General features: G+C 42.2%; 2 protein-coding genes across 5 annotated transcripts in view; one reads left to right on the top strand and one right to left on the bottom strand.

Moving 5' to 3' along the window:
* Nucleotides 1-1,279, bottom strand: part of LRTM1 (leucine rich repeats and transmembrane domains 1) — a 55,925-nt gene extending 54,646 nt beyond the window's left edge. The window contains exon 1 of the mRNA XM_012499249.2: nucleotides 1,090-1,279. The gene's annotated coding sequence lies outside the window, so the exon portion shown is untranslated. The remainder of the gene's footprint in view (nucleotides 1-1,089) is intronic.
* Nucleotides 1-23,454, top strand: part of CACNA2D3 (calcium voltage-gated channel auxiliary subunit alpha2delta 3) — a 962,218-nt gene that overhangs the window by 852,342 nt on the left and 86,422 nt on the right. For 3 of the 4 annotated variants that reach the window (XR_004029736.1, XM_030811589.1, XM_030811588.1), the window contains 4 exons: nucleotides 2,614-2,675; nucleotides 4,004-4,048; nucleotides 19,447-19,509; nucleotides 22,517-22,587. Coding sequence is in view for 2 of the 4 variants with exons in the window: in XM_030811589.1 (XP_030667449.1) it covers nucleotides 2,614-2,675; nucleotides 4,004-4,048; nucleotides 19,447-19,509; nucleotides 22,517-22,587 (241 nt within the window). In the remaining 2 variants the exon portion in view is untranslated. The remainder of the gene's footprint in view (nucleotides 1-2,613; nucleotides 2,676-4,003; nucleotides 4,049-19,446; nucleotides 19,510-22,516; nucleotides 22,588-23,454) is intronic. The other variant, XR_004029737.1, reaches the window with a different exon arrangement.

Here is a 23,454-nt window from a genome sequence, read left to right as displayed (position 1 = left end):
AGATTCATAGAAGCTCAAGAGATGACAGGTGGGCCCAGGACAGCTCTGGGCTGTTGGAGGGAGAAGCACCATGGAAAGGTTACCCTGGAGTGACTCTTTCAGGGAGCCCTGATGCTCTACCCCGTAGGGCCTTGCAGCTTGCCCTTGGCTCTGAGGGGTAGCCTTAGCCTTACTCTCTGCCTGCCATCCTTGCGGGGGCTGGCTGGGGAGTACTGCGGGAGGGGAGCTGTAAAGAGGCACACAGAGGAGGACACATGAACTCATTTCCCACCCTCCTCTTAGATACCAGTTATTGGTTGTCACAACAATTTTGAGGCCTCTCCTCTGAAGTCAGTTTTCAGCCAGCCCCTGCCTATCTTTGGTGAAACCGGAGATACTTGTTCCAAACCCAGCACTCACCCCCGCCTGCCAGTGCATCTGATCAGAATTCAGCCTGGACCCTGTTTCGCACCCTGCACCCTGGCCTGTCAGGCATTTGGAAGATGAGATTTATTTGAAATGCAGTCAACCACCATCAGACTCAAAATCAGCTTCTTTCAGGCATTCTCTGAAATGTTCTCCGATGCCGGGAAGAACAGCTTGTGTTGTGTAGTCTGGCCACATGGCCCACATCACAGTAGGTCCCCAACAGCTGATTTACTAAAGCCATCCCCCACCTTGGCTGTGCGTGAGAATCATCTGGGATACTTTTAAAACATACCCAAGCCAGCCACATGGCTCACACCTGTAATCCCAGCACTTTGGGAGTTTGAGGCAGGCAGGTCACTTGAGCCCAGGAGTTAGAGATCAGCCTGGCCAACATGATGAAACTTCATCTCTACAAAAAATACAAAAATTAGCCAGGTGTGGTAGTGCACACCTGTAATCCCAGCTACTCGGGAGGCTGAGGCATGAGAATCACTTGAATCCGGGAAGCAGAGGTTGCAGTGAGCTGAGATCACACCACTGCACTCCAGCCTGGACAACAGAGTGAGATTCTGTCTCAAACAAATGAACAAACAATTCACATAGGTGTTACTCTTCTATATTTCTCTCTAACTGCTGACTATAATATCACTTGAAAGTTTTTTTTAAAAAGCGAGCATTTACCTATGGGTCGTCTGTGTACTCAGCATCTTGCTGGAGGCAGGGGTCCAGCAGGGAGCAAGAACAGGTCCTCATTCTTGGGAAGGTTGTGGTCCAGAGAAAAAAGGACACTTAGGTCAGAGCAGAATGAGCCTGGGGCACCAACATGGTGTATTTCAGAGGCTTTTCACATTCTGCGTGTTGCAGCCATGCACTGCTCTAGTCTTTATCCTACAGTCTGAAATTCTAAGTGCAAACACAGATGGCAAATCTCTCCCAATGTACACACCCAGTTAACCTTTACTCTCAGGGCTTGCTTCAACAATTTGTTTAGGAAGTAGAAATGCCCTTGATAGTTATCAGGGAAACAACAGCCCAAGACCTTTATGAATCTCCAACTTCCTGAAGCCAGCACAACTATGATTACCCAAATGGGAGGTCCAATATAGTGGCACGCAAAATTTTTAGAGTATTTAAGTGATTTTTTTTCTTACAATTGTGTGTCTCTTTTGATGGGTGTTCCAGTATTATGTAGGTTGAATTACTGTAGGTCTTTAAGCAAAAGAAAGAAATGTGGAAGGAAAAAAAGAGTATTAGGTGCTATGCAAATATGGTAAAAATTGGGAGGTTGTGTGCAACAGACTACAGTTTGCAAAACTGCACTGGGTTAAATGACGTGCTCCAGGGAATTCAGTATTCCCTGTAGTGTCATTCTTCCAAACGCCTCTCAAGTTTTCCCACCATCTGAGGAGCATTTTGCCCTTACCATTTTACTTCCTGAGATGGTTTCAAGTCTTTCAAGTGGTTTGGGCTTCATGGAGAAAAATAAGGTGAACTTCCTCATGTTATAGTTTTGAGGTTCCACTAAATTTCACTTCCCAAAGTTTCAAGTCACATTCTTAACCTCTTCTCTTTTTGGCTGTTTCTGTCACTAGAACTAGCATTCACGGTTGCTTTAGGAAGCTTTTCACAGACAAAGAAAAAATTACATAGTTTTACCAGAGTTCCGTGGGAGAGAAGAACCTTGAGATGTGGACTCTAGGAGGCCAGTTAAACTGAGACACATTATAGTAAAGTGACTTACTTCTGAATACCAGCCTCATGACAAGTGCTTTTCAAATGTTACGTCTCAAAAACACATGCAGAGTACACATTTTAGACATGCAAGTTCAAACAGTAATAGCTGATACAGGAACTGACGCAATAGTGATCTTTTGAATTTTTTTTTCTTTCCTCTTCTCAGCTTGTGTTGGGATGGGGGTAGGGGAAGTGGTGCGAGTATATGAATTTTAGAAATGCCGAAGTAACATGTCTCCAAAGAACCATCTGCACTGTGCTGTTTGTTTTGTATCAAGAGTTCTGTGGGTGCAGGTAAACTTGAGAATTCTTTACCTGAAAGATAAAATATTTTAGTTGTATGCTTCACTGTACATTTTATTTTATATGCTTATATCAGCTTCTTGCCATGACGGATAATTTTCAACGATAATCTTAAATAATTGAATAAAGGGATCACTAATGCCTTGTTTTGTTTATAATTTGTCCCAGCTGTAGGCATTCAGATGAAACTTGAATTTTTCCAAAGGAAGTTCTGGACTGCCAGCAGACAGGTAAGTTATAATCAGCATCTTGAAGCATTAGCGACACTGTTATTATACAGGTGTTCACATTTGGGTACCTGGAGCCTAAAAGTGCCAGATTTCCGATGAATGTTTGTAAAATCAACTGCCGGCTGCTCAGATTACCTTTCATTTCACTGCAAAATAAAGGGCTGTCAGCATGTTAGACACCACATGCTGAGCAAAGCAGGGAATTTGCTCCTAGGAACAGTTTTAATTGTGGGATCAAGATAGTGACCTTCCAAAGGAGTTTTTCTTTTAAGTTTTGGGGTCTTTTGTGTGATTTTCATACTGACTTTCTCCTAATCCTGTGGTCATGCCTGGTTACTTACTCGTGAATCTCATTATCAAAATCTTGAAACCCTTTACATAACTAGTTTCTCCAAAACATTTGTCTGACTTCTTTGTTCACAGGGTCTACCTTGGAGAATCTGGGAACATTTTTTTCTTTTTGCTATGCTCTCTGTACTAAGTAATCTCAGTGGTATTTGTTGAGTAATTTGGTAGAAAGGGCCACTGATAAGTTGCTTCCATCTGCCCAAGAATAAATGTTAGAATGGTTTATCATCCCTTAAATTAAGATACTTTAGGAAACTATAAACTAAGGAGATGGACAGGGGTTTTTTAAAGTCATTGAGAATTAAAAAATTTTAAATTAAATAATTACATAATTGTATTTTTAGTTACCAAAAGATTTGAGATCTTAAAAAGATATCATTACTATTTAATGACAACATAAAGTAGATAAAAAAGAGCCAGCTCCCCCCTCAATTTTTTTTTTTTTTTTTTTTTTTTTTTTGAGACAGTCTTGCTCTGTCGCTCAAGCTGGAGTGCAGTGGTGCGATCTCGGCTCACTGCACCCTCCACCTCCCTGGTTCAAGTGATTCTCCTGCCTCAGCCTCCTGAGTAGCTGGGATTACAGGCACCCGCCACCACACTAGGGTCATTTTTGTATGTTTTAATAGAGACGGGATTTCACCATGTGGCCAGGCTGGTGTCCAACTCCCGACCTCAAGTGATCTGCCCTCCTTGGCCTCCCAAAGTGCAGGGATTACAGGTGTGAGCCACCATGCCTGCCCCCACCCCCCTAGTTGTTTCATAGATCTTTTATTTTACATTACTACTTGGAATTGATACTGATTCCAGAGATGGTAGACAAGACACATCATGGAGCATTCCTTTTCAATGAAACTGGGTATTTGAATTCTAGCCCATGACTTGGATAGCTTGTCCTTAAGTAGCTCAGTGGCAGCCACAGCAGGCACTGGGATGCCCAAGTAACATAGTAACACATTTCCCTCCGCTTTTTGCCTTCACAGTGTGCCTCCCTGGATGGCAAATGCTCCATCAGCTGTGATGATGAGGTAAGACGGCCTCCTGGTCCTGTTTCTACCCCTGTGGAGAGAAGGTGACAGATGGTGCTTTATGACCGAGGGAATGCCCTTATAAACAAGGCCAGGTTGACACATTGCACTGGGCCAATCTAAAAAAAAAAAATCATTTGCTTTATTTGCTTTGTTTCTTTTTTGTTGTTGTTCCCCACCTCCCATCAGTTTATGACAGCTGGAAATGTGCTTTAAATGTCTAATGGGTGGCACTATTGGAATTTTGACATTTTGTAGGCAATAATACAAACTCCTAACTCCTACTGTTTGAAGCTCACATTACAATTCTCAAACCTTTTTCTACATGCCTTAATCTCTTTCCATCCTTGTAACAACCCGTGAAATAGGTGGGACTTGTTGACCCATCTTGCAGATGAGAAAAACTGAGGATCAGAGAAATTAAGTGACTCAGCTAATTTCATGTAATAAGCAAACAAAAAATCTAGGAGTTAAAAACTTTGAAACTCAGAATTTTTCTTTGTAGCATACTGCTTCTCTCCTACAAATCTTTTCTCCTTTTTTCTTTTCTTTCTTTCTCCTCTTCTGTCCTCTCTCTCTCTGTCTCTCTCCTCTCCTCCCCTCCCCCCTCCCTTCCCCTCCCCTCCCTTCCTCACCCCTTTCCTCCCTTCCCCTCCCCTCCCCTCCCCTCCTCTCCTCTCCTCCCTTCCCCTCCCCTCCCCTCCTGTCCTCTCCTCTCCTTTCTTCTCCTCTCCTCCCCTCCCTTCCTCACCCCTCTCCTCCCTTCCCCTCCCCTCCCTTCCTCTCCTCTCCTCCCTTCCCCTCCCCTCCCCTCCTGTCCTCTCCTCTCCTTTCTTCTCCTCTCCTCCCCTCCCTTCCTCACCCCTCTCCTCCCCTCCCCTCCCTCCTCCTCTCCTCTCCCCTTCCCTCTCCTCTCCTCTCCTCTTTTTCCTCTCTGTCTTTTGGGAGGAGGGATTTTAATCCTACACATGCGCAATGGAAGAAGAAACTATGCCACTACCCCAAGTGTTTCCATCCGCCTTATGTTTTTATACCGTGCCATCCAATACCCTCTGCCCCATGTTTTGGAGCAGGCAGAAGTATGGTGGCCTTTTCACTTCTCCTGAGGTAGCCTTTCTCTCTCTGCATCAGCAAAACAGCAGTCAATATGTAAACTAGACCTTATAGTCACATATTTATATTCCTTCTGGTTATCATGAGGACTTAAGAAATCCTAACCAAACAATTTCAACCCAGAAAACATAGATTAGGAAGTAGATTTCAAAAAGGTGGACAAAGGAAAAACAAGTAAGGAAATATAAAAGGAAGTCCAGGATGAAGTTAAAACAAAATGCTCGGAAGATCTGGCTGCTGGTTAGAAAATCATAATCATTGTATGAGTCACAGTATCAAAAAAAAAAGCCAGTCAGCAAAGTTTTCTCCAGAAGCCCAAGTTTCTGTGATCATCAGATCAAAACCAATTTCCCCTTAGGAAAGAACACCCTGTGAAGTTATATGGTCCACACCCTTTTCAGCAAGTTCAGGGATAATTTTCTTAGGATAGTGAAGTGGGCCTCAAGCTTCTCCCATGTCTTTGAGACATTTATTGTCTTATTGGAGTGCTCAGCTCAAGAACAACACAACTCAATAGTAATAGCGATTAATCAGTGTCTTGAGGCCCTGTGTTAAGCTCTTCACTTGCACAGTGGGTATAATTACGAATCCCAATTTTACAGTAAGAGGAGTGAGGATGGTTAGTTGGTTAGTTGGCTGATTGTACAGATGGTTGGACGGGTGGCTGACAGCTAGGGCAGTAGCTTGGATAGTTGGTTGGCTCATTGGTTGGTTGGTTAGGTAGTTGGTTGATTGACTGGATAGATAGTTGGATAGTTGGTTAAACAATTTTATAACTAAAGCCAGAGACAGTAATCTTCCCAGAACCCACACTGCCTCAGTGCATCCTCATATAAAAACAAGTGGAAATGGATTTCCACTTAGAATTGGAAACATCCAATATATGTTCATTCTTCAATGACTGCTTTCACAGGTGGTCTAACATGGTGGTTAAAGGCAAAACTATTTACACTGACTAGCTTCAAGTTGTGACTCTGACAGTAATAAAATGTGCGACCTTGGGCAAGTTTCCAAATCTTTCCATGCCTCAGTTTTCTCAACTATACAATGGGGATAGAAATATCCACCTCATAGAGTAATGGTGAAGAATGAATAGATAAGATATGAACAATGCATGGTATGGCTCCTGGAAATGATAAACATTCAATAAATATTCGTTATAAATTAAAAAAAAAAAACTCTGAAGATGTTTTCTTCCATGTTGTGGTTTCAGGTTGCTGGATTTGAAACCTCAGACAGCAATGGTATATACACTTTGGGCAAGTGACAATTTCCCCTGGAAATTCCCCAAAGGAATAGTTAGCACAGGCTATGACCTCTTGCTCACTACTAACAATATTCTTTTAGCAACCGTTGGGATAAACCCCTATTCAAATGTCATTTAAAGGTCCACATGCTTTGAAAATTAAGCCTCGAAGTTGCCCTGATTTCTGAACTTGATCTGATGCTCAAATGTCCCAGGTTTGTACTTTGAAGCTGTCATCCATTGTCCTCTTTGACTCTTAAATTTTGGCTCCAGGCAACCAATTGACACTGTTTTAAATAGAAAAGTCAGCCCTGCCTTCTCACCAAGGCCCCTTTCCACTGTTTCAGCAGACTCTTGCCATGTGTCATTCTCTTTTTTGTAACTTTTAATTAGGCATATGAGACCATGTTCCTCCTCTCCCCCAACTGCCCTCGAATGATCAGGTCCCCATTAAAAACAGCTGTGGGGGCTCATTAAGTTCAGTGCTTCTGGCTTCTCCATTGCACTTATGACCTGGCCCAACTCCCTCAGGCTTATCAGACACACTTAGCCTTAGATCCACTCCAGCCCCTTTGTCTCCCCCATCAATGCACTCTCTGGGCCTTGGCAGGAGTGCCCTGGCTGGTAGGTGGAGCCAGTGTGCCAGATGCTCTGCCATCTTGTAGAGGTGCATCTTTGGTTGGTCCAGTCAGAACCTGAGCCATGTGACTTGAGGGCCTGGCCGCGGGGCTGACTTTTAAGGAGCTCCATTTCACCCAGGGTGAATGTTAACTTCTGAGCCATTGAGGCAACAGTTCACACACTCACTCCTTCCTTCAAGACATCTTTACTGAGCCCTTCTTAGGCACCTGGTGCCTGGCTGATAGCACTGGGCAGTCAACGGGAAGCAAAGTCAGAAAAGGCCCTGCTCTCCTGGAGCTTACCGGTTAGCAGGAAAGATAAACTTACACGATCATCAATTGTGACAAGTCCTGCAGAGTAAACTGACATGCAGTAGTCAGGGAAGGCTTCTCTGGGGGGGTAACATTTAAGTCAACCGAAGAAGGAGATGACATTGAAGACAATTCCTGAAGCCTGAGAAGAGCTTTGCAAGCAGAGAACACCACTGTAGAGGCACCAAAGTGGCAAAGGGTCATTGTGGTCAAGGAAAACACAGCATTCAGGACAGAAGGGAGGAAAGAGGGCCATGGTCACCTCTGATCTCAGTCTGACCTGTAGGTACTAGTGTTTCCTCACTGCGTTCAGTCTCGTCTCCCACTCACCTGTGCAACACGTCTCATCTCCTGATGAGAGTACCAGGAGTTAGCAAAGATGGTGGAAGGTGAGAAGGTGTCTCCTACTGAGGCATTGGAAGAGGTGTGAAGGCAGTGAAAGGATTGAAAACTTCATGATCAAAGTCAGCTCTACCCTTTCTTGTTCCAAAGGAATAGAGGCTAATAACCCTTATTAAAAATCTCTAAGACTTTTAAGCCCTTATAGGCATTTCCTCTGGCATCAGAAAGACCTGCTTGAATTATAACAGGGCAACAAGAAGGGCTACCTCCAGGCAGCCAGGCGCCTGCCTGCATGTTGGACCGCCCAGCTCAGCCAGAGGGTGGGTTTGAGGATAATTTGAATAGCGAAGGAGGACAGGGAGGCACAGGTGACCCCTACCAAGCACATCTTTCCTAGGTGACCCCTCTGCAATAAATTTTTTCAAAAGACAGTGTTTTGATAGGATCGTTAGTTAATGAAAAGATAGAGCAAATGATATGAAATAAGTGTCAAATATATTTCACAGTGGAAATATTAGGGATTGGATGATGAGACCTGGAGAAAAGTAGCAAGGAGTGGCACCTTCCTGTGCCTGATGTAGAGAGATTCAGGCCCCACCCTCAGATGCAAGAACCTAGTGCGTGTGTGTGTTTCTCTCTGCCTCTCTCGCCACAAATGAAGACAACAGACAGTACAATACCGGGTTTCTAAGTGAATTGCTTCTCCAATCAAAACAAACAAAAGGCATCCTTCCAAACAAAAGGCAAAAAGCAACAAAGCTCAGCCAGTCGGTCAGGACCTCCTGCTATGAACTATGTAACAACTTCCCTTTCTGAAAAACTGTACAATTGTAGCATTAGGATACTTGTAAAAATGACACATCATAGGTGACCAATAAACATTTGCTGAGCAGATGGAAGCCTGTGTTCTTGGAGGACTTACTATGCATTGGGTACTATGCTCAGTACTTTACATGCACCCTCCCATTTAATCTTCTCAGCAACATTATGAAATACTTGGTGCTATCTCCATCTTTCAGATCAGAAAACAGACTCGGAGTGTTAGAAAGACTTTGTTTGAGGTCACACCGGTAGCAAATGTCGTAGTCTCTGTTTCTCAAACTGGTGTCTTAGCCTTTGGGCTAGTACCCCTTCCAGTGTACACAAGGTTAGTACTGCCATTTGTCACTCCCAGGCACTCTGCCCTTCCAATCTGTGACTGCCCAATTCCCATGGCCTGGGTTTGGGCTTTAACTTCAGGTATCTACCTGATCCACCTCTGTGACTAAGAATCAGATTTCTCTGAGTAATACGGAGCCATCCGAATAGTTGCAGGAAGATGCCTTTTTTAAAACATCAACTTCGCTCTGTGCTCTCCACCCTGCCCTTTATTGCTGCATTTTTAAAACAACCTCATCCCCAGATGTTTTGCCAAAGGTAGTTGTGAAGTAGGTGCTTACAAGTGTCTGTCTGAGCTCCTAATTTCTTCAAGCTCTTCAACTTGTTAGTGCACCCTTGGGGCAGGGTGACAGATAGGCATCTTCTAAGATGTTGGGCTTAATTTGGGAGGAAAGGGTAGCACAATGAGGGAAAGCTGAGAAAATAGTTCCCATTTCCTTTTATTGGACAGGCCATATGGAGAAGGGAATTGAATATTATTTATTGTAAAGTGATATGGAAAAAACTGTTGATCAGACTGGATTCTAGCTAATTCTGTCCTGATTTATCCATAAACCCAGCACTCTGACCCCCTAACTCCAGTGGGCTTACTCCACTGCACTCTACTTCTCAATAATAATTTAATCAAAGTGGTCATTGACAGGGAGGTCTGTTTAGAAAGTCATCTTGTCACTCAATTTGCCTTTTAATGTTTACAGTTAGACAAAGTAACACCAGTGTCTGTAAAGAAAATGTGGCTGGGCACGATGGCTCACAACTGTAATCCCAACACTTTGGGAGGCCAAGGCAGGCAGATCACTTGAGGTCAGGAGTTTGACAGCAGCCTGGCCAACATGGTGAAATCCCATCTTTACTAAAAATTCAAAAATTAGCCAGGCATTGGAGTGTGCACCTGTCGTCTCAGCTACTCAGGAGGCTGAAGCAGGAGAATCACCTGAACCTGGGAGGCAGAGGTTGCAGTGAGCTGACATCACGTGCCACTGCACTCCAGCCTGGGCAACAGAGTGAGACTCCGTCTAAAAAAAAAAAAAAATGCAGTAGCACCTTTCAGATTCAGTGACCAACGTCTACATCAGTGACACAGCACCCTGCCTTGGACTCGTAATTTTCCTCAGTGATTTGTAAATCCCAATGTTGACAGTACCTGTTTCTTGCTTAATATGGTACACAAGTCTTTTTATACTCAGTGTGACCTTGAAATTCAAAGTTAGCCATAAACAAGTATGATAAGGCATCTTCTCTGCTGCCAAGTTTCTGTCCTGGAATCTTAATATAAGAGGGAAAAGTTGATTTAAATAGTGTTAAATAGAAGCATGGTATAAGAAACAAATACCAACTGGTACTCAGTGTAGAAGAAATAAATGCTGTTCCCCAGCCCATGCACGGGAAACGTGCCTACTTTGCTGGGGAAGATGTGAGGCCTAGGCCAGGCACAGTGGCTCACGCCTGTAATCCTAGCACTTTGGGAGGCCAAGGCAGAAGGATCACTTGAGGCCAGGAGTTCAAAACCAGCCTGGGCAACATCGTGAAACCCTGTCTCTATTTTAAAAATACACAAAAATTAGCTGGGTGTAGTAGCATATGCCTGTGATCCCAGCTACTCAGGAGGCTGAGGCAGGAGAATCACTTGAACCTGGGAGGCGGAGGTTGCAGTGAGCTAAGATCGTGCCACCGCACTCCAGCCTGGGCGACAGAGTGAGACTTGGTCTCCAAAAAAAAAAAAAAGTGGCCCCCTTTGGTGGAAATGGAAGCTTAGGCATGTTGTCCTTCAGGAGCCCTGGCCAGTTCTCCGCCATCATTGTTCCTCTTCCCATCATTGTTTGCTAGGATGTAGAGCAATCTTGCCAAAATGAGTGGTTCATTAAGTGTATTTTTAGACTCTAGCCCATAATGGACTTATTTTTTTCTTCCATAGATTATTCCATAGCAAGTTGCGGAGATGGATAGAAAAATCCCCCTAAACTATGCCTTGGTTCAGATATTAGCTTAAGAATTGCTATGCCCAGGGAGTCTAGGAACCTATAATTGGGGTTGATACCACTTGACCACACTGACCCAGACGTCAGTCACTTTTATTGTTTTTACTTGCTTTCAGCCACAGTAATAACATCCCAGACACTTGGTACATTGATTTTTCTGCCATTTGTTCTGGTTTCCTTTGGTAGCAGGTATCAGACAAGATCTGTCTTAGATATCCATAGAGATTAGATATAAATATAGGTAAAGATATAGATATAGATACACCACACACACACACACACACATTATATAAAGGGATTGCTTTTTTCAAACAAGGAAAGCCTTCCATGAGCAGGCAAAATCCCTAGACCCTAACTGTGTCCTGCTGTCTTTTAGAAAGTAAGGGTGGGGGTCAGCCAGTAGAAGGAGTGGGGGCTTTGGAGTCCCATAGCAGTGGACTCAAGTTTCACTTGTGTGTGTGTGTGTGTGTGTGTGACCTTGGAGAAGACAACATCTCTGGGGCTCGGTTTTGTCTTCTTTCCAAGAGAAAAATTCCCTGCTTGATGCTGTGAAAAGTGAGGTTTGCATGAGTCGATGTCCTCCTGTAGCCGCCATCCTCCTTATTCTTCTTCTTACATTCTTATTGTTACTATTATTAGTGACAGTCATGTTTTATGAAAAACCTCTTTGTGTGATAGTTTTCATCTGGTATTCTCCCAAGGAGGCCACTCCCCTATTTTTGCAGCTTGGTTTTCCAAGTTCTGAGTTAAAACAGTGTTTGCCCCTGCTCCGGAGCTCTCAGCTCTGTTCCTTCCACACCAGAAGTGGGAGTGGGAGGGAGCAGGGCAGATGCCTGAGAAGTGAGTCTTCTGATCTCCCTTCTACTGGTGCTGGCTGTTATAAGGAGCATTATAAGGAGGGCCTCGTTCTAAGAAGAAAGGTCAGAAAAAGAACCAAATGTTTACAGCAAATAATAAGTTATTTTGAATATTTTTCTCTAAATAAAGTGGAAAGTATGAAACTGTTTATTTTTTAAATAAATTTAGGTTATATTTGCAATTGTACTCTAATTTTCCAAAGAAACAAATGGGGTTTAGGGCTGGAAGTTTAGTGTTTCTGATAAGATGATAAAATAGCACAATATGAAATCCTTCACTTTACATTTGATTTTTCTCAGAATGACCACAAAAAGGGTAAAATATAGTGAAGAATTTGATCAGTTTTCCTAGGTACTTTTCTTAGTCCTTTGCTGTTGAAATTATTCTCTTTGGAAGTACGGCTCATGTTTTATTTGTAGCAAGTATTTATTTTTTCATCTTTCTGCCTCTGACAGATTCTAATGTGCCAACGGCTTCCTGTGTGATTGGAGCTGTTTAACATTACTTTCATGGACTTCATGAAATCTTGCCTCTTTGTCAAGATTTTCAATTGACTTTATAATCTATTTGCCTTGCACCTGTATTGCATTGCTCAGTATTTACAGTATTAGGCAAACAGAAAGATATTGACCAAAGATATAGGTCTAATAGCAAGAGTACTAATTAGTTAGAGATGTTGGAATAGGGACTAAGTTTTAATTAGGAGTAGAGGTTATGATGATTTGTGGCATTATATGCAACTGTGGGGATTTGAATATTGACAATATCTGAATATGGAGGCCACTTCTGTACTAAACATGTATTTACTGACTCAACAGAGGTTAGCCTCCCCTTGCTCCAGTGTCTGTATCTGCAGAATGAGCATCATGATGTTACCGGAAAGGGATCCCAATCCAGACCCCAAGAGAAGGTTCTTGGACCTCACACAAGAAAGAATTCAGGGAAAGTCCACAGAGTAAACTGAAAACAAGTTTATTAAGAATGTAAAGGAATAAAAGAATGGCTATTTCATAGGTAGAGCAGCCTCGAGGGCTGCTGGTTGCCCATTTTTATCGTTATTTCTTGATGATACGCTAAACAATGGGTGGATTATTCATGCCTCTCCTTTTTAGACCATATAGGGTATCTTCCTGACGTTGCCATGGCATTTGTAAACTGTCATGGCACTGGTTGGAATGTAGCAGTGAGGATGATCAGAGGTTACTCTCATCACCATCTTGGTTTTGGTGGTTTTAGCCAGCTTCTTTACTGCCTCCTGTTTATCAGCAAGATCTTTATGACCTGTATCTTGTGCTGACCTCCTAACTCATCCTGTGACACAGAATGCCTTAAACCATCTGGGAATGCAGCCCAATAGGTCTCAGCCTCATTTTACCCAGCCCCTGTTCAAGATGGAGTTGCTCTGGTTCAAACACCTCTAACACTTCCCCCCTCCCTTTTATAAGAAAACCCTTAATCCTAAGGGTTGCAGAGGGATAAAGATGCATCTTCTGTAACTTCTTCGTGCTGATAGGGGCAATGCCATTCCTGCCTAACTATTGGGTCTCTTGTATTCAGAGTAGAGAGGAGCTCAGTCAGAAAGCATTGGTATGGCAAGGGCCGTTCATAACTCCGAGTTCTGACAAAAGATGATATCTAGAAGATTAAAATCTAGAAGATTAAAAAGTGCTCAGTTTAAGAAAACATTTAGTAAGCTTGTCCAGCCTTTCTACACAAAGAGTACAATAGCAACGTATTCCAAAACAGTAAAACAAAATAAGTAAAATTATCCCAAGTAAACTAAATAAGGCGTTCCATGAACTGGGCAACTGTTGGAACCAAGCTGATACGGGGTTGCTAGCTGATTCCAATACATGCCCAGAATTAGAATATTGATCCAGATTTTTACATTACCCATCCCTCTTGTTTCTTCTGAGCAGCAGTCAAGAGATCACTGGTTGGTTCACAGGAATAAACAGGGTTGGCCTAAATTACAGAAAAAAACTTAAAATCAACTGATGAGACTAGAACTTAATAACAGGTATACCACAGTTCTTGAAACATAATTTTTCTCTCTTTAGTTTCCCATTTTTGCTAGAGACAAATCATAGTAAGACTAATTTGCTTTATTATGCCTGGCCTGATTATTTGTATGCAGTGCAGCAAGAATAATTATTTTTCACATAGGGTTTTAAATTTGTCTTTGATGAAATTTTGTTCCATAGAGGGAATCTCAGATAAGACTTTTTTTTAAAGCCAAGCCTAGCCATGGGTTTGTACCCCAGATATCTATGAGTTGAGTAAATTCTTCTCCTCTTGAGGTCCCAAGATAACTTGGGGCTCCTGGGCCTTTCAGAAGGTGACATTCTTTACTTACCACAGGTCAGGAACCCTGTACAGGGACTGTGTAGACAAGGTATGAGGCTAGTTTTTTTCAAGGGGCTCTTCTTGGCTCTCTAAGTCAAGTTCGATTCCTTAAAGGTAAACACACCATTCCAGTCAAAGCCTTGGTAAAATAACCAGTTTCTCCGATTGTATCCTATTACAAAAGAAAACAGATTCTTACTGCATTTATGCAAATAACTATATTGCCATAAGTTAAGATACTCTCAAATAGTTTCCAAATTCTGGAGGAACCAGGTAGAGAGAAACAAATATTCTCTAAATTTTTTTCACAGAAGTATAGTTTACTCAATTGTTAAAAGCTGTAAATAGCTCAAAAGAAAAGTTTTCTTGGCCCTGGAAAACAAAAAGGATCAGCAATGTTTTAAGCAAAAAAGTAAAAGAAAAAATATTACTTCAGTTTTTTATTAGTTCAGTTCATGCAGTTGACTCCTGTTCTGCTTGAACAGAACTCCTGTTCTGTCATGAACATTTCAGATCTCTAGGAGAGTCCTGAAAGTTCCTTCCTCTATTCTAATGTCACAATCTCCAACGTTATCAGAAACCTGCATTCAATAGTACCTGTCAGAGTTCTATAGTTGATTATAAACCATCTTTTGAAGAAGATTAAAACAAGACAACAATTGTCTGTGGATGATAAAAAGTCTTAGGACAGCCACTATTAAAGCCACAATTGATAAGGAAATTTGGTTACTTCTGTGGCATCCAAATTTTACATAACAATTATAACTATTAGTAACATACAGTAAGCCATGTTAGAATTATAGGAGCTTCTTATAATTTTGGAACACATACACATACCAATAACACAACTACACAAATATATCCCAAAGAAAGCCAAACACTATTTCACATTTGATAATGCTTCCTGTTATGATTTTTATACCAAATAAGCCAAGTTTTACCTTTGCATTAGTATACTATTAATGTTAAATCCAATTCTTAATAAAACCTTATAGACAAATGTATTCAGTCTTAATCAGTTTGATCATAAGGTAAGATTTTCATAAACCTTGTATAACCCTTTACATTTTTTTTCTGAAAGAGCAGATCGGTATTCTAAGAAAAACCTGTTGTGCTTTTATTCCAGTGTTTAATTTACAGAAAAACTGAATACTACCTCTTTAACTTTAGTCAATGTCCACACACAGAATTTCTTTTACAATTAATATTTTACAAACCTTCCACAAGTCATTCAAACTTTTAGCTTTATCCTAACTTAAAACAGTCCTTTAACCCTTTAATCTAGGCAGAAAAAATCCACCTTCCAAAATATATTCTACTTTTCTTACACACCTTGCATGTAGAACTGTTTCCTTGGTAGTCTCAAATACATGTTACAGTGTTAACTCTTAGCAACTTTTACTTTTGGTTAAAACCTTGGTAAGTAAGGGATTTTACTTATGTACTAGGCGCCGAGCCTCGAACACCGTAAGGTCTGACTCTTTCCAGCATAACTAGAGGGCATGACTCTCCACATGTCCCCAGGCCTTATCTAGAATCTAATGCTCCAAAATAGGTAAGCTGAACAATTTTCAAAAATCAAAGAAGCAGTTTATGAACTTAAAATATTTAGCAAAGCTAATATCTGACTTGCATAATTTAGACCAAATGTTTACATTTTTGAAGATATTTTTATTTTATCAATAATCTTTAAAACTGTCTTTATTTCCCAAAGATTGCTAAAGTCACCTGAACTAAAAGACATTACACTTTTTACTTTTCTGACAATATTTGATTTAAGTATCTATTATTTTTAAGCCAATGAATCAAAGCTCTTTTATATTACACATACAACACATATAAATACACAGACAGGCAGAAGATAAAGGACTCATTCCCTAAACCAGGAATTGAACCCTGAACCCATGCTGCCATTGTGAAAAGAGAAAGCACAGTCACATGGTTACAAGGTCAAGTTTCCAAGGACATACAAGACAATAGGGAAATGTCATCCAGTTTTGTTTTTTTTTTTTTCTTTTTTCAGGGATGTGCAGCAAAGTTTTTAACTGACCAGTTTACTGCGCCCTCTTGAACAGCGGGCTTATGGGAGTCCTAGGCTCGCACTCTATCCTAGAGTACCCCTCTTTTATGACAGAACAATACAGAAAGACACACACAGCACACCAGATTCCCTACAGTTTAAGACTAGCCTCACAAATCCTTTTTCCCATTTATCAAAACTTTACAGAGGATTTTTACCTAACAGAGGATAAATCCTATACAGAGGATTTTTACCTAAACAGTGATTTTTACCATTCATTCAACCCATTGGGAGCAGGGGGAGAGAGAGAAAGAGAGAGAGAGAGAGAGAGAGAGAGAGAAAGGGGGGGTGGAGAGAGAGAGAAAAAGAGGCTTGAAGTCTGACTGGTAAGAAATTTTTACCCTTTTATTGGCATCCCAGGCTTCTGGGTTCCCTTTCCCTGAGCGGCCCTAGTGACCTGGCTGGCTGGACCACAGCCCTGGGAGCCAAGCCGCAACACAAAGGAAAATGATTTTCCATTCTGGCCAGAGCAAAATACATGTGACAAAAACACAGACATTAGCCCCTTTGCTTAGCGCCCAGTGTCAAACTGGCAAGGCTCATACTTGCCCCCCATTGGGTCCCATCATTGTTAATCCAACCTCTGACCAGGAGTTTCAACTTGTTGCCTCTGGGCAAGATGGTGGCCCTGGGTAACAGATAAGAAAGGGAAAGGAGAGAGAGCAAAGCATTGCCTGTGGCAGGGTGGGGAAAGTGAAGAGCTCAGGGAGGCCAGAGAAAGACCCGCCTATTACAGCGAAACTGAAAAGTTCAGGTGGCCTCTTGTCCGTAGTGAAGGGATCTTTTCTGGCAGTCCCATCAGCTCTCAAGTTTCCCTTTTTCGGGGGAGGAAAAAGCTCCCCATGTCCTGTGGTCCTGTACATGCCTTATCCTGTCACCCATAGCCCTTAGCAACAAGTGCAAGACAGATTAATCCAAAGAGAATAGTAGTTAGCATTCCATAGTGCCAAACCCGTTCTTAGCTGAGAGGGACTTTACTGAGAGGAGCCTCTAACCCCTTAAATCCTAGGAATGACTCTAACCTTCCTAAGTTGAGCCTTGAACCCAAGTTTGATCAAGCATCCTTGCCTTTCATTTATAGGAGGCTTTAGCCCACTCTGCCTTAGGAGAGACTCTAACTCCCCTAAGTTGGGCCTCTAACCCAGTCCCATCCTTTACCCAGGTAGATGCACCCCACTTACCCAAAGTCAGTCAACTGGTCCATGCAGATGATTTTCCTTTGGGTCGGGGGTCTCTTCGGTGTCATCCATCCGGGATTCACCAGAAAGATGTTACTGGAAATGGGTCCTGATCCAGACCCCAAGAGAGGGTTCTTGGATCTCATGTAAGAAAGAATTCAGGGCAAGTTTATAAAGTGAAAACAAATTTATTAGGAAAGTAAAGGGATCAAGAATGGCTACATTGTAGGCAGAGCATCCTTGAGGGCTGCTGGCTGCCCATTTTTATGGTTTTTTTTAAATTATAGGCTAAACGGGGTAGATTATTCATGCCTCCCCTTTTTAGACCAATAGGGTAACTTCTTGACATTGCCATGACATTTGTTTACTGTCATGGCACTGGTGGGAGTATAGCAGTGAAGATGACCAGAGGTCACACTCTTCGCCACTTTGGTTTCGGTGGGTTTTAGCCGGCTTCTTTATTGCAACCTGTTGTATCAGCAAGGTCTTTATGACTTGTATCTTATGCCGGCCTCCTATCTCATCCTGTGACTTAGAATGCCTTAACTTTCTGGGAATGCAGCCCAACAGGTCTTAGCCTCATTTTCTCCAGCCTCTAAAGATGGAATTCCTCTGGTTCAAATGCTTCTGACAATGACATTCAGATTAGCAAGGATACAGAGTTGTCTGTTACGACCCAATGTACACTAGGTTAAAGCTCATTGTAGTGCTAGTATAATCTAAGGCATTGCTGTCCAAAATAACTTTCCACAATGATAGAAATGTCCAAAAGTGTAGTCACTAACCAGAGGTAGCTGTGGAACCCTTGAAATGTGACTTGTGCAACTAAGGAACTGAATTTTTAGTTGCATTAATTTTAATTAAGTTGAAATTAAATTTAAATTTATATAAGACTGGTGGCTACCATATTAGAAACACAGTTCCATGAGATTGCTTCCATAATGCTATCTCCTGACAATGGAGAAAGCTTATCAAGACTCCCTCCAGGACCAAGGTAGTGTCCCTGAGGCCAAGAGCTTCTTCAAATAGCAAAGCTGTGAACAGGTTACTCAAGTAATTCATCTGATCCCTTTGTATAACCAGGAGAAGCTCTGCTGTTCACCAGAGCAGCCAACTCTTTTATAAGAGGTGCTAACAGGGCTTTTAATTTTCTGTTGATTCTGCACAGTCACTGTCTAGTAATAAAGGACGGACCATTCTGACCAACTCGCTGCTGCCCTTTTGTGCCTAACCAAAACCACCCCTGTGGATAGGCAAATGTCCCAGAAAACATCAGCCCCGTGGTGGCCTGGAGCTAGGCGGAATTTAGCTCAGAGTAAAGATATGTTACAAATTAAATGTTGCAGTTGGTATGTAAAGCTGCAATAAATAGAAACTGAGTTACATCAAGGACGGAATTAAACCTTAAGTTTAAACTCCACAGCACTGTAATTAAAACTTAGCCTGTAGCAAATCATTCACTTGAGATTAAAGTAGTGTGGGGGAAGCAGAGGTTTGGGCTTACCTTGCTTTCTACAATTTATAAGTCTGAGCTACCAAAAGCTAACAGCCCTGCCCCCAAATCCAGCTCCCAATTAAAAACACAGTTTGAAAACCTTTAGGAGGCCTGAGGGGCCCCTTTAACAGAAGTCTGCCCCTTCCCCGCTGCCTCAGTCTATGAACAAATTAAAAAATATTACCTGGTCCCCTGATGGTCCTCTGAGCTGACACGGTGTTTTCATTAATACATCATTAGAGTAATGACATTGTGCTGGCGTTTTGCTTTCAAAACAGCCTGCACTTCAACCGCCAATACAGGCTCAGGGGCTTCTGAGCACTTTGTTCCTGGGAAATATTATTCAGGTCATATAAAGAAAAAAAAAAGGAAGACAAACTGTAATTCATCATTTTTTAATGCATATGCTTTTTATCCCAATCTGGATCATTCAAGACTTGTTCAGTGTTTTATTTTTGTTTGTTAGTTTTGCACAGTAAACACCGGGGTTATCTTAACCATGGCCTTACAGCCTAGAACCAGCAGGCTTTTGCAATCGCCAGAAAACAATTGCCTTCCAAAAAAATAAGTTTATCTCAGGTTGGAAGTATGTCATTCTGTTTAAAAGCAGTGTGATGGCCTGAAGTTGAAGCTGTTTTTTTGTTGTTTGTTTTTTGTTTTTAATTTTCTAGACTGTGAACTGTTACCTCATAGACAATAATGGATTTATTTTGGTGTCTGAAGACTACACACAGGTGAGTGAAAATTTTCTACCAACTCAAAGTAAGGAGCTCAGAATGTGCCTGGGTCAGGGGGAACAAATTATGGTGTTAAAACTTTGAGACAATGATCTTTATTTAGGAGGTAATAGCAGGAGATTATAAAACCTTATTTCCATCCCTCTAAGAATGCCACAGTCTGCTTCTTAGCAGGCCCCAAAGAGTTTTTACCTCCCAGTGGGGGGTGCAGGGGGGTGACAGTGCCCAGGGTCTGTTCTCTCACTCATAAAATGTTCAATTTATAGAACTCTTAGCCAAAGAGTTGTCTGTGCCACATAAAGAACTTTTGCCTCGAGGGTGGGGTGCCTTACATAGTTTGGGCAACTTTAAGGTTTTTTTCCTTCCGATATTTCATCTTCATATGTGTGCACACACATACACGTATGTTTCTACATAATTATTTTTTATGGCTTTCGTTCTGGTTTTTGCTTTTTAAAAATCAGTTATCTGAGTTCAAGGATTAACAACTTGGGCTCTCAACACCAAGGGACAAGGGTCCAGAGATAGAAGAGGAATATTCTTCATTTGACTGCACCGTGTGCAGGGTAGGGGTGGGAGGGAGAGAGATGAAAAGAAACCAAGCTGTGGGCTTGAGCACAGAAATCTCCACTCTGCCTGGAAATCAAAATAAGAGTGAAAGTCAATGGTACCGTAATAGAAAAACAGGTTTTTCCACTCAGATTTTCTGCATTAAAACTTTTCCTGCAATTAGAAATTACATTAACGTATAAAAAAAGGTAAAATACAAACAAGTTCAACAGTGCACATAATAAAGTAACACCGTCAGAGGAGGAAGGTGGCTTCTGATGTTAGCTCTCTTCCTTAACTAGTTTTGGGATCATCAGCAAGTTCTTTAACTTGTCTAGACCTCTAGATAGGCTCTGTGCAATGAGGATGGTTGACTATATCAGGTTTTTTCGAATTCAAATATTTGAGTATACTAATACATTATAATGAAGTCTCTTTTAAGTCATTTAAAATTCTTTAGTAGTCAGCAGTATGACAGGTTCACTGCTTAATCAGTTAGTTAATTGTCCTTAAGTGTGGCTTCTTAGGGTCTGAAATGAATGGTTTGGTGATTTATAAACAGGGGCTCCAGGAAACTTGAGGAATTGTGCTTTCATTTCCTGTCTTAGTTTATGAGAATGTTGTGGGATTTTCAGTGCACCTTGGTTGCACTACTGAGACTCAAAATGCCCGTTCCCAGTCTCCTCTGATGCTGAACATCACTAGACATGGGACAGTCGATGGACATTAGATAGGATGAATGGGCCCATGAAACAAGGCCAGTCCCTGAGACAGCAGGAAAGTCCTTTGGCCTATAGTTATGTGCCCTGTTGGCTGTGAGGAGGAACATAGGCATTCAAGAATCTACGGAGCAAGAATACAAATTAGTTGCCTGGAGGGAGGAGCTCTAGTCTTCTGGTCTACTCATGTAGGGCTGAGATAGGAATGATCCCGGGGCTCAGGAAGGATGCAGTGGATGTCTTCCAGGGGTGAGTCCTGGACCAGCCAACGAATGATGGAAACAGTGACTCTATTTCAGCCATGAGCAGCCATGGCCACTACAGATTCTCTGCTCTATGTCTCCATGGAATAAGCCTGCAATAGACCCAGTGAGCCTGCCAGCCTGCTCAGCCTGGGCTTGTTTGATGTTGTCTGACTTCCTGTGCCCCAATTAGGATAATTCTTCATCTAACAACCAGTTTCATTGAAACTGGCATATTACACACACAAAATACAAATGTCCTTCTTGCTCCTAGCAGTAGTACACGCCCACAGAGTTTGCAAAAGTTTCCAAGTTTCCCTGTAGTGAAAAAGGAAGTGCTCAATATTCAGTCAGAGAAATGTTGTTTCCTTCTTCCTCCTTTTCTCCCCCTTTACATTTTGCCAAAGTTTATATGTATGTGTTGCTGCCTGAAAATTCCCAGGAGTGTGGTTGAGGTCATTCAGTTAGTTGCAATGGAATTGGGGTTTAGTTAATACAAAGCCTAAGGAATATGCATAGTTTGGATTCTTATTGCAGTGCCCTCCACCCACCCACCCACTCACAAGCTACAAATCTTCAGAGCACCCAGAGTAGAGATGGGGCTTCTCTGCTGGTCAACACTGGCTCATTTCAGCATGTTGGCAGAAGGCCGTTGCTGCAGGCTCTGTTCCATGCACTGCATACGCCCTCCCCCATGGGACACCTTGCATGATAGTGGCTCCAGAAGTTCAGAGGGCATGCATGAGGATGTTAATTCTTCATTCCACCAAAGTTTGCAAATCTTGGCCAGCACCAAGAAGTAGACTTACAAAAACATCAGCCTGGTGGTGGGGAATGACTGCAAAGCTTCGAATGACCTTAAGACGGCCTCAGGTGTGGGGTAGGCCATTAGAAGTCTGATTGGCCATGCTGTCTCCTCAAGGGGCTGGATAGTCTTACTCTTGGTCAACAAGTCAACTGCCTATGACAAAATGAAAGTGATCCTCAGAAAGTGATTCTGAGAAAGGATGGATTCTCAACTGCAGGAACTTTATAGGGCTGATGAAGTGGACTGCTGTATTTCCCTAAACAGGTCATCCAGGAATTATAAACAATTCTTTTTATTAGTGCTTAGGAAGCCCTCTCATAGCCTGTTTCTGCCTATATGAAGTAGTGTTTTAATCACAAGGGATTATGTGCACATTACTACCTACTCCATCCAAGGGTGGGGGGTATATGTGTGTGCACATGTGTGTGCATGCATGTTTTAATTTCAGCATTCAGCATGGGTTACGCGGCCCCCTCCCATGTACTGTGGAAGCATTCACATCTGCTCACTAGTTTGCTGTGTAATCCCATAACTTCTCATGACTGTTAAAACCTTTTCCACTCTCCTGAAAACCTGCCTTTTGCTCCTGTCAGTTCCAGGACACAGACTGTGTCCCTTTTCATTTCTTCTCTCCTGTTTGGGCACATTATTTATCTACACCTCCTCATATGTCTTCTTCCCCATAGACTGGAGACTTTTTTGGTGAGATCGAGGGAGCTGTGATGAACAAATTGCTAACAATGGGCTCCTTTAAAAGGTAAGGGTTTTATGGTCCACTGCATTCCCCCCAAAAGTTTTCCTAAATAAAATAAAACAAGCCAAGGTCAAATAAAGCAAGCCCAGACTTGACCCCGTAGCTGGTTTTTACTTGTGTTCATGCTCCAAAAGATCTCTCTGAAATTCGATGCCTCTTGCACGAGTGTTAGAGTCTTAGAAACTCAGCTCACAATGAGTTTCCTGTTCACCCAGCAGAGTGTTTATTGGAGGCCAATATTGAGTAGGAGGCTACACTGTGATGTGATTGTGTCAGTCTGAAGCAAGTCACTGGGAAGAAGTAGGAAAGGTTTTCACCTGGCCAGAAGGGTGGAGTGTATTTTTTCTCCCATTGATTAACCTGGGAAGCTTCCTAGAAATCTGGAACTTGGGGATGAAAGGTGGTATTTAGAGACTTCTTGATGTTGTTTTAGAAAATCAAGTGAAAATTCTCAAAATCCGCTCTTGATGGAGGTAAGTTTAAGTCTGCTTCTGGAAGAAAACCTAGATGATGCCAAATTCCACAGGTGGCAGATACTGACTACTCATCCAGGTGTAAGAACTCTCGCTGATCCTGAATAAAGCTTGTGTAGAGCAGCTTCCTTATGGCCCTATGTCCCTCATGGGCAGGCCAGCCATGCTCTTGGGAATACCTAAACTTCTGGGAAAAGCTATCATCCCATGAGATCAGGTGTTAGAATGCCTCCCTGGGCGTCGGTGCTGTCTCCCTTCCCTTGGCCTCCCAGGAAGAATGTTAGCCTTTGAAGTGGTGCTTTAATGGGCATATTTGATACTGTTAAATATATAATGGCAGGAAATCCAAGGATGGCCCTCCAGCTTCCCTGAGAGATCCATTGCACATCGGTCGCCA

Source organism: Nomascus leucogenys, chromosome 4 (genome assembly GCF_006542625.1).
Source record: "Nomascus leucogenys isolate Asia chromosome 4, Asia_NLE_v1, whole genome shotgun sequence".
In the NCBI taxonomy this organism is placed as follows: Eukaryota; Metazoa; Chordata; class Mammalia; order Primates; family Hylobatidae; genus Nomascus; species Nomascus leucogenys.
Note: the sequence above shows the minus strand (reverse complement) of the source record. Positions and strands in the feature narration are given on the sequence as shown.